Source organism: Octopus bimaculoides, chromosome 1 (assembly GCF_001194135.2).
Source record: "Octopus bimaculoides isolate UCB-OBI-ISO-001 chromosome 1, ASM119413v2, whole genome shotgun sequence".
Classification (NCBI taxonomy): Eukaryota; Metazoa; Mollusca; class Cephalopoda; order Octopoda; family Octopodidae; genus Octopus; species Octopus bimaculoides.
Window position 1 is genome coordinate 160,910,514 of NC_068981.1, and position 11,818 is coordinate 160,922,331.

Below are 11,818 nucleotides of genomic sequence, written 5' to 3' on the forward strand. Positions count from 1 at the left end.
TATATATATATATATATATATATATATATATCATCATCACCATCGTTTAACACCCGTTTTCCATGCTAGCATGGGTTGGACCATTTGACTGAGGACTGGCGAATGAGATGGCTGCACCATGCTCCAATCTGATCTGGCAGAGTTTCTACAACTGGATGCCCTTCCTAACACCAACCACTCTGAGAGTGTAGTGGGTGCTTTTACGTGCCACTGGCACGAGGGCTAGTCACGCAGTACTGGCAAAGGCCATGCTCAAAATGGTGTTTTTTACGTGCCATCTGCACAGGAGCTCGTCCAGCGGCACTAGCAACGACCTCGCTTGAATGTTTTTTCATGTGCCACTGGCACAAGTGCTAGTAAGGTGACGCTGGTAACGATCCCGCTCAAATGGTGCTATTTACATGCCACCGGCATGGAAGCCAGACAGCTGCTCTGGCAATGATCATGCTCGGACGGTCCTGTTAGTGCTCCACTGTCAAAAGTGCCAGTCATTGAATTTGGTTCAATTACGATTTCAATTTCACTTGCCCCAACAGGTCTTCCTCAGCAGTCACAGCCCATGTTTCACTGCCATGTAGCATGGCTGTTCATACACATGCGTCATACAGTCTGCCTTTTACTCTGAGCGATCATCATCATCATCGTTTAACGTCCACTTTCCATGCTGGCATGGGTTGGACGGTTTGAGGACTGGTGAGCCAGAAGGCTGCACCAGACTCCAATCTGATCTGGCAAAGTTTCTACAGCTGGATGCCCTTCCTAATGCCAACCACTTCGAGAGTGTAGTGGGTGCTTTTATGTGCCACTGGCATGAGGGCCAGTCAGGCTTTTCTGGCAATGATCATGCTGAAAAGATGTTTTTTACATGCTACCTGCACAGAAGCCAGTCTGGTGGCACTGGCAATAGCCATGCTCGAATGTTGTTTTTCACGTGCCACTGGCACATGTGCCGGCAAGGCGACACTGGCACCGATCACGTTCAAATGGTGCTTTTTACGTCCCACTGGCACAAGAGCTATATATATAAATAGATATATGTCTGTGTATCATCATCATCATCATCATCATTTAATGTCTGTTTTCCATGCTGGCCTGGGCTGAACTGTTTGGCAGAAACCAGTGAGCTACAATGTCATGTCAAGCTGCAATGTCATTTTTGGCATGGTTTCTATGCCTGGATGTTCTTCTAAATGCCAGCTATTTTACAGTGTGTACTGGGTACATTTTTCTGCTACCAACATGAGTGAGGTAGCCATGTAATTTTCAAGACAAAATAGAAAAGGAAAATGAATCATGAAGAAGCTCCCACTACTAATAGAAGTATTTGGGAGTGGAAGGTGGAGGTGGGTGGCTTTATGCCGGGTGTTGAAAGGCTAAAGTATGGTCCAGGGACAAGCACAGGTGTCTTCCTATAGGGGAGATACATGGACAAAGGAGATAAAAGGAAGGTAGTGATTGGTTGCTAGAGCAAACTCTCAAGGTACAGGAAGGTGGGCATAAGGGAGGATATGGTCAATAGATCATGGGCGGGGATGAGAGAGACTGGATGCTTTCATAGGGGTGTGAATGGGGAGTAAACAGTTGGAGATAGATGCATTATGTCTCTAAAAAAAAAAAAAGAGAAACGGAATGACCATGGCTGAAACATCTTCGATCATTGGTCTGTGTTAACAGACAGGGCTGACTGTGGGCTAAAAACAAATCATTGAACGAGCCTATACATGGTTGCTCAACATGCTAGAAATAGCAGCCAATCCTTTAACTCACAATCATCATCCTTTAACGTCCGTTTCCCATGCTGGCATGGGTTGGACGGTTTGACTGAAAACTGCTAGGCTGGAGAGCTGCACCAAGTTCCGATCTGATTTGGCAAGGTTTCTACAGCTGGATGCCCTTCCCAACACCAACTACTCCAAGAGTGTAGTGGGTGTTTTTTACATGTCACCAGCTTGGGTGCCATTGACCTGACACTGGCATCAGCCACGCCTATGGTCTTACTTGGCTTGACAGGTCTACACAAGCACAGTATATCGCCAAAGGTCTTGGTTGCCTGTTACTGCCTCCACGAGGCCCAACACTCGAACAGTGCTTTTTACGTGCCACCAGCATGGGTGCCAGTCAGATAGCACTGGCATCAGCCATTGACTACAATTTCACTCAGCTCCAAGCACAGCATATTGCCCAATATTTGAAGGGTACTTTTAATGTGCCAGTTATGCAACACTGGCATCAGCCACGACTAATAATCTCACTTGACTTGATAGGTCTTCTCAAGCATGGCATTCTAAAATGCAAAGAAGATATACTAGATAATTATAATGTAGTCCTAGATACACTATGCCTCTATAAATCATAATCTTTGTCTTTTAATGTATGACTCATATGAATTTGTTAATTTTTATTTTTGGTTTCATATAGTCTGGATTGCTGCAGTATTTTTACATGGATGACTGGAAGTTTGTTAATGAATATAAACATACTTGTGGCATTCTCAAGGTCTTCCCTCATTCTATGGGAAATCTCATTTTTATTGATGACAAATTTGATGGATTTGTTTATAATCCGGTGAGTTATTTTTGCTGAACTTTGCTAAATCCGTGCCAAATAATAGTTAGAATAAAATTTTTTATGTATTTAAAAAATTTGTAGTGTGTGTGTGTGTATGTGTGCGTGTGTGCGTGTGTGTGTATGTGTGTGTGTGTATGTGTGTGTGAGTGTATGTGTGAGAGTATTGTGTGTGAAAGTGTACTTTGTGTGTGTGTGTGTGTGTGTGTGTGTGTGTGTGTGAGTGTGTGAGTTTGCTGTATGTGAAAGTGTGCTGTGTGTGCGAAAGTGTTTGTGTGTGTGAGTGTGAGTGTATGTGTGTATGAGAGCATGTATGCGTGTGTGTGAGTGTGTATTTGCATTTTTGTATGCGTTTATTTGTGTCATTGTATACATAGCTTGTTTGTATAGCCTTATGCGTATATGCATTTATGCCTCTTGTGGTGTGTGTACATTGTATTCTCCAGTTTATAATTAAGGCTTCCATAATAGGGAATTTCAACTGGTTTCGTATAAAAATAATCAATAGTTCATTCGAAATAACAGTGAAGATTTTTGTTAATGAGATTACATGATAATTTCATTTTATGTATTTATTTAATTACCAACCAAATTAAATGGAATTGGAATGGTAAAAATGGCTGTGTGCCAAACTAAATACCTTGTATTTAGATCTCTTTATATTCTTAGTTCAAATCCTTCCAAGGTATGCTTTGTCTTATATCACTTGGGGATTGACAAATACAGTAATAGTAAAATAAACAATTTGATTTATATTCCTTCCACACGGTAATTTAGAGATCTTGCACAAATTTCTCATATTTGCATGTGATTACCAAAGACAGCTTTCACACTCATACACTACACATAGATATAGATTGGTGATTATTTGTGCTTACAATATAAAAGTATTCTATCCTTAAAGTTGAATGTATATATTTTATCAGAAGCCGAAATTTTATGATATCAAATTATTGAAGTAGGTATGGAGAGTGACAATATTTGAGGGAAAGTCAAAAATTATGTGCACTTTCACCATAACATATCTTTATTATTGTCACACTGCTTTCTGTGAATGCATGCTTATAGTTGGTACTATTGTGATCATGTGATTGAAGTTTGAGCCTGATCACACCATTTTACTTTCTGGCTTTACAATGTAAACGTGGCTGCTCCACTAGCAATGTGCACCAAAGAAGAACAAAGAACAGTGATCCGAGAGATGGTAATGGTGAATTGGTTCACCATTACCATCTCTCGAGCTTGCTGAATCTTCTCATCAGTGGTAGAGGTTGACAGGTGTCCTGCTCCTTCTTCGTGGGTCACAATTGTCTGGGCACTTTTAAACTTCTCAATCCACTCATATACACTTCTATGTGGTAGTGCAGTGTCCTTGTATTGTGATAAAAGCCTCCGATGAATTTCAACACCTGACACACCTTTTGACGAGAGAAATTGGATCACTGCTCTATGTTCTTTTTTGGTGCTCATTGCTAGTGGAGCGGCCATGCTTACAGTGTAAAGCCAGAAAGAAAAATTGTGCAATCAAGCTCAAACTTTGATCACATGACCACAACAGTACCAACTATAAGCATGCATGCACAGAAAGCAATGTGACAATAATAAAGATCTGTTATGGAAAAAGTGTGTATAATTTTTGACTTCTCTTCATATAATAACAAACATATTTGATATAATACTAGCAGGCGTACCTGGCATTGCCCGGGTGCATTAGTTCGAAGGGAGATCATTTGAGGTAGGCTCTGCAGCGGGGGGAAGCCCGAAATGGTCATTACATCACGGCCTAAAGTTAAAGTCTTGTTTTCAATCTCAATCAGTGCTAGGTTGTATATTGTATTGGTGAAACCTATGTTTAAAATAGGGAATCGAAGCTAAGTGGCTCGCCTAAAGTTCTTGGACAGGTCATTCCTAAATTGAAGCCACAAAGAATAGGGACTACTGGGTGCACAATTGTGCAGTATAACAGCAAAAAGTGTTCTAAAGCTTCCAGGTGATTTGGATACACAAGCTTCTGATAAGCAGGCTTGCCACTGCCTGTCATCTTCAAGAAGACCATGCTGTTGACATGCCTTCTTGTATGTCGTAAAAACGTTTTCATCCACAGTTCTTAAATCCTGAAAGCAAGTTGGGCCTGCTACTTCGTGTAGAAGAAGATGGAGATGAAAGCACTCAGTCTGATTTGGGTGCACTGTATAAACGTGCCCAAGGCAATCATCGAACTTAATGCCTTTGTGCCCTTCAACAGTTTTACCTGTCTTCCTTCTCCTCCACATCTTGTTCCAGGTGTAGTTGGTTGGAACTTGTGGGTAAAGGAGTGTTTGTACAAAAGGATCAACCTGACAAAGTTTAAAAAACGCAGTAAGCATAGTATCTGATGGAACCTGTGCTACCTGGATAAATTGAGAAAATAACTAAAATAGTTCAAATACTAAGAAATAAGCATACTCAATTTCATTTTTACCAAATAATTTACGAAGGAGAGAATGGGTTATCCCTTGGAAGTTTAAAAATAATTATGCCCGCCGTTCAACCACACCCAAATATTATTCCTCAGCCATTTACTCGAACATTTTTTTAAAATCAATTTATGCTTAAAACCTCCTCAAACACATAAGCAATGTGTGTGTGAAGTTTAAGAAAAATCGGTTGAGCCATTTTGGTGCAAAATGAGGAGATACTGATACACACACACACACACACACACACACACACACACACACACACACACACACACACACACACACACACACACACACACACACACACACACAGGCATTTTCAGTTTTAATATGTAAGATAATGACATACAATAACAAACATATTTTATACAATATAACAATATATAATAACAAACAGAAACACATCAAAATATGTTGAGTCAGCAGCACATTAAGATTTGATTGATTGATGAAAAATGTTTGGAGAGTGCATTGCGTATTCACCCTATTCACTTTTTATATCAGTCTAGTTTAATGTGGGCAACACCACTGTGTACCTATTTCTCACACTGATGCTCAAACTGCTCTGAGCAGTTGCATATTAAATGCTGTGCATTGAGATATAAATCTGATATTTCTTTGTAGGCAAATGACCAGGTTGTTGATGTGCCAAAGTTAGATGCCAATGTGCAAGGAGTTTTGTGGGAAACAGATCCACGACATAAGGTAAGAATTTGTATGTAATGTATATGTATGTATGTATGTGTAGAAGGGTGGATTGGTGGATGCATGGATGCTAGTTCTTTCTTTCTTGTTTGAGATTTATTTCTTTTTACCTTTGCAGAATTCATGCTGGTCATATAACAAAATTTATAGCTGGATGTTCTTCTTGACACCATCAATTTTACTGGGTGCTTTTCATGTGGCACCAACACTAGTGAGGTTACCAAGTAGCTCACAAGACAAGACCCCACCTCACTGAAGGGGAGGGGAATAATATTGAGGGAGGTGGCTTTATGTCAGGTGATGGGATGCTAAAGTATGATAGGGGGACCGGAACAGGTGCCTTGCTGTAGGGGAGATTTGTGGTTATTCCATTTGGAAGAGAAAGGAGGATGGTGGTGAAGATGTGCCAAGATGTACCCTCAAGTTAAAGGAAACCCACTGACTTCATATAATAATATGGCAACATAGCATCGTGTTCTGCACTTTACATATAACTTAGGCTCTATAGAACATCAATAATGATCAGTTTGAAATGTCAATAAAAGCAGGTAGTTTTTGTGTTACAGATATATATAAATAAATATTAGACATTATATCAGGTAGAATGGAATAACTGTTTTCTCTCAAATTCTTTCTCGTCTTAAATTAGTGCTAGTACTGTGCAAGTAGATATTTTTTATTGAAATTCTTAGTGATTAATTCATTTATAATAATTATATAAAATTTTCTCCTGCATGTCAATATTGATGACAATTGACAAAATATTGTTAACAAGTGATTTCATTTATTTTTGTTTTTATTATGTAGGGACTATTTATTACATTTACTGAATCCCAAATATCAGTTTATGTGTATGCAAAGAATACTTTACATGGTGAGTGACTAATGTCAAATTTTCTTCTTTTCTTGTAATATTTGAGATATCCAAGCCAGTGAAGGAGCCCTTGTGGTTTTCAGTAGTTTTCAATTACTTTTGATTCATGGTACATTGATTAAGTTATTAAAATTATTATGGCACATCATCTGCTTTTTAAAATTTGTATTAAAAAAATGAATATTAATATTGTTTTAACTCTTTTGATCCCAACCAACCTGGGAGGCCATTCTCATTCTATGATAAAAAAAAACATTAATTTTAAAAGTGTTCATATTTAAATTTTACTCTTCAATCATAATTGTTTTAAACACCAGGTTGATCATCACAGAGTTATTAAATACCATCAAATTTTTGATTATTTAAAAAATTAATTGAAACACATAAACCAAATATCTTATTAGCAATATGGACATGAAAGACTGAAGACAGAGATGGATGTATGCATTGTATCCATCTCAAAGAAATGCACTTATATTAAACATCCTGGTCTTTTACAACTCAACCTTTTTGTGTGTTGTGACAATTCTATGTGGCTGCTTGGTCTGCTAGAAATAGCATCTAAGTTCCTTTGAATTATATTTTACTATCTTAAGCAAGGAAAGTACATATTGGTAAATATAGCCCTATGTAACCCTAAAAAGAAAGGATGGGAACTGCTTAATCAGGACTTAGTGGGGGTTAAGCCACAACAACATCTTATTACAGTATATGAAGAGTGTAATAGCATTTCTTTCATACTATGTAGGATGGAGAGTGTAGAGCAACATTACAATAATAATGCTGTTATACAGTATCATAAGGATTCCTGTAACAGTACAGTGATCTCTTTGATACTCAATAACTGTACAAAAGAAATTAGTTTAATAATAAGTGATGAGATATTATGTTACAATAAGTTAAGGATGTCTCTGATACAATGTAATGAAGACAGTGCTATAAAATGTTAATGTGTATCATCTTGTTAGTGTTTTTAGCCCTAAGTTAGCTCTAATTTAGTGGACCTGTGACCAAAGGCATTCCACCTATGACTGGCCTGACTTTTCTTTTTTGTTTCTAGTTACAATGTATCTTGGATACATTAGTAATATATCTACATTTTTTAAGTCGTAAAAAAAAAAAAAAAAAAAAAATTGGTTGCTATTTCTAGCGGATTGAGTAGCCATGTAGAGGCTCTCTTGATATAGTAGTGTGACAGCTTGATGCTGTATAAGAGGAAGCTGTGCAACTTTACATAGGTCAAGTTGAGTTCTACAGTTTTGAGTCATCAAACATTCAGATATGATGCAGTATGTGGAAACCATTCGAAGAATGATTTTTAACTTTGTTCATCGTTGTTGGTGGTGGTGGCAGCATCAGCATCAGCATCATCATCATCATCATCATCATCATCATCATCATCATCAATTAACATCTGTCTTCCAGGCTGGCATGGGTTTAGTTGTAATTACAATAAAAGTAAAAATGAAAATCTGTCTTCACAAGTGTCATATAGCTGTCAAAATTTTGTGCGTTTGTGTCAAAAAAAAATCTTTGAACTAAAAGTAAAATAAGATCTTAAAAGTTTAAGTTTGTTATTATAATACACACCCTTCTGTTCAGAATATCTGACCATAATTAAATTCACTGTTTCTGATGCTTCCTTGTTTTTTGTCATCTATACTACAATTCTCTTTCGCCTGTACTATGATTCTCTTTATAAATCTTGTACCAAACATGACATGCAATCTTTCATTCTTCTGACAGTCTGTTATTTTGATGAAGGCCATCACTTATCTCTTTGCTTTTCTAATCCTAAAAATCATTTGAAGGTTATTAAGAGCAGTGTACTTCTTAGGCACAATAAAAATTATGTGACATTTCTGTCACAGTTTTTGTATTCTACCAAATTATCTATTCTTTACATCAAAAGTCAGTGCTGGAGCTTTAACATTATTGTCCAGCCTACCCAATGCAGCAGCTAAATGTTCCTTAGTATTTAGTGATGGCAGCACTATTTGTAATGAATGTCAATTTGTACATCCAACTTAACATGGACATAATGTGAAAATGCCATAAACTGTGGCATTCATCATGAGAAAGTATCTTTTATAGACATATTGTGCTAAAAAGCACAAAATATATTAACAGATGAAAGATGTTAGTATCAGCTGTGGGACTGCTAGATCACATAATTTCTGTTGCGCAACTTCACAGCAGACACCCAATCATTGTATGCTTAGCCAAATTTTGTCATTATCATTACTGATATAGGAAAACCAATCAATCAATGGTGTCACAAACAGCTAGGAGGCTGTGTAAGCATTTTAAATGAATACATCAGTTTATGGCATTTTCACAGTACGTCCATGTTAAGTTGGATGTACAAATTGATATTTGTTTCTTAGGCGTCATCGTCGTTGTCGTTTAATGTCCGCTTTCCATGCTAGCATGGGTTGGACGATTTGACTGAGGACTGGTGAAACCAGATGGCTACACCAGGCTCCAATCTGATTTGGCAGAGTTTCTACAGCTGGATGCCCCTCCTAACACCAACCACTCAGAGAGTGTAGTGGGTGCTTTTACGTGTCACCTGCACGAAGGCCAGTCAGGCGTACTGGCAACGGCCACGCTCAAAATGGTGCATTTCATGTGCCACCCGCACAAAAAAAAAAAAAAGATTTCATGTGTCGCCCGCACATGAGCCAGTCCAGGGGAACCAGCAACGATCTCGCTCGAAAATCCTACAACGGCCCCGCACAAGAGCCAGTCCAGGGGCACTGGCAACGATCTCACTCGAAAGATTTCATGTGTCGCATTGTTCCTCTAATTTTTCAAAATATGCACTGTATGTTATTTTAGTCTAAAATCTTAGATTAGCATACTCAGTTACTAAATTAGGATTCTAAGTATTAAATCAGGTACTTCTATGTCTTATGTGGAGGCACGTGGCTTGGTGGTTAGGGTGTCAGCACCATGATCGTAAGAATGTGGTTTCGATTCCTGAACTGGGCGACGCATTGTGTTCTTGAGCAAAACACTTCGTTTCACGTTGCTCCAGTCCACTCAGCTGGCAAAAATGAGTAACGCTGTGATGGACTGGCATCCCGTCCAGCAGGGGAACACATACGCCATTGAAACTGGGAAACCGCGCCCATGAGCCTGGCTAGGCTTTAAAAGGGCGCATTTATTTATACTTCTATGTCTTAGGTCTAATGAACCAGAGCAACAATTTTCAAATGATCTTAATCCATTGCCCAGTTTAACACTATTACCTGGTCTTTGAGTGCCTCTAGTAGAGTTCATTCTCTAGTAGAGTTCATTCAGGCCAGGTGTCCAGTTGAGGACACCGCTCTTCCTCCCCCCAGTCTCAAATATCCTGAAAAAAGTCATGGATACTGCCCTGCTCCTTGATTAAGCAATAAAAATATTTTCAGAAAAAAAGCAAAAAATTTTAAAATTTTAATGCCATTATTCTTAAGTCTGAAAAATCTGATTGTTCCTCTTTGAGTGACAGAATATATTTGGATTTTTTTTTCTATACTAATTTTCCTTTCTATTTTTATTTTTCACAGGTAGCATTTGTGAATTTGTTTACCAGTGTAAAACTCCTTTTTGTCAAATTCCAGTACTTCTTAATAACGGACAGATTACCTTGCTTAACCAAAGCGGCCGTTTAGTCACAATGATACTCTCATGTTTTTCACTTGTGATGAAAACAGATTTATCAGAAATATCAAAAACTAAAGTAAGAAATTATAATCTTATTGTATTTTTTGTAAGCTACAACACTATTTTTATTGTGGAGGTGTATGTTGTGAATGACTTCACTCTTAGATGCAAAATTATCTTTAATCTTTTGCCATTACTGTTGTCTCTCCTATTTCTTTCTCTTCTTCCATACTTTCACTCCAGCTACTCTGTTTCTCACCTCCTTACTCAGGCATCTTTTCTCTATCTCACCCTAGTTCTTTTGCAGTCACCTTCTTTTCTACCTTTTTTATTCTCATTGTTCCAAAGGAATGATAACAGTATTGAGCAGTGAGGGCCTGTTTTGCTTTGTGGGGACCAGGAAAACCTCACAGGTTCTGTGAAGTGGTTGCAGAATGAGATAAGGAAACTTAAGGTCGAGAGGACTCTTTAGTCTTGTCTTGTCTTGACGAGGACAGGTTAAACTCACTAGTGCTGGTGCCATGATAAAATACACCCAGTACACTTTATAAAGTGGTTGGTGTTAAGGGCATCTAGCCATACAAACTGAACCAAAATCATATGTTTAAGTGAGATATGATTCTCCAATCCATTTAAGAGGGCAGTCACTCCAAATAAAAGCTGATTTGGATTGTGACAACCTGTCCAACCCATACCAGCAAGGAAAGCTGACATAAAGTGACGAAAATGACAATGAGGTAATACACAGCATTGAATTAGTTTCAGTAAATTACTCGTGCTTATGATATTCATCACAGCGATTTGGGGATGAAAAACACTAATAGGATAATTAGAAATATGAGACATTTACGAAATTAAATCCAACCTTTCTACGCAAATTCTACTAATCTATATACTACAAATCTTATGTATCCTTTTACTCATTTCATTTATTAGACTGCAACAATGTTAAAGCTCTCTCTTGAAGGGATTGACTCAACCCTGCCAACCTTAGTGCTTATTTTTTTTCAAAGACTGGTACTTACTGATCCCTGTTTGTTGAACTATTAAGCAATGGAAAATAAACAAGTTATTCGACATAATTAAATGTAGCGATTCTCAAGTGGTGATGATATAAGGACGAACATAGAGACAGATACATAACCCAAACACACGTGCACACATACATAGCATAGATATGTAATACACACATCCATACTTGTATATATATGTATATATGTGTATGTGTGTGTGTATATATATAAACATATATACACACACACACACACACACACACACACACATACATACATATATATATATATATATACATATATATATATATGTGTGTGTACATATATATGTATATACATATATGTAGTCAATTCAAATAAATGGATAAAAAACGTAAATAAAAGAAGAAAGACAATGAACGTGAAGTTGTGGACAAGAAGTACATACCCAAACACACATGTACACATACATAGCATAGATATGTAATACACATACATACTTGTATATATATATATATATATATATATATGTATATATATATATATATATATATATATATATATATATATAT

General features: G+C 37.4%; 1 protein-coding gene across 1 annotated transcript in view; it reads left to right on the forward strand.

Annotated features, from left to right (window-relative positions):
* Nucleotides 1-11,818, forward strand: part of LOC106884413 (WD repeat-containing protein 19) — a 123,731-nt gene that overhangs the window by 40,282 nt on the left and 71,631 nt on the right. The window contains exons 14-17 of the mRNA XM_014935776.2: nucleotides 2,419-2,565; nucleotides 5,649-5,729; nucleotides 6,537-6,603; nucleotides 10,158-10,330. Coding sequence (XP_014791262.1) covers nucleotides 2,419-2,565; nucleotides 5,649-5,729; nucleotides 6,537-6,603; nucleotides 10,158-10,330 — 468 coding nt within the window. The remainder of the gene's footprint in view (nucleotides 1-2,418; nucleotides 2,566-5,648; nucleotides 5,730-6,536; nucleotides 6,604-10,157; nucleotides 10,331-11,818) is intronic.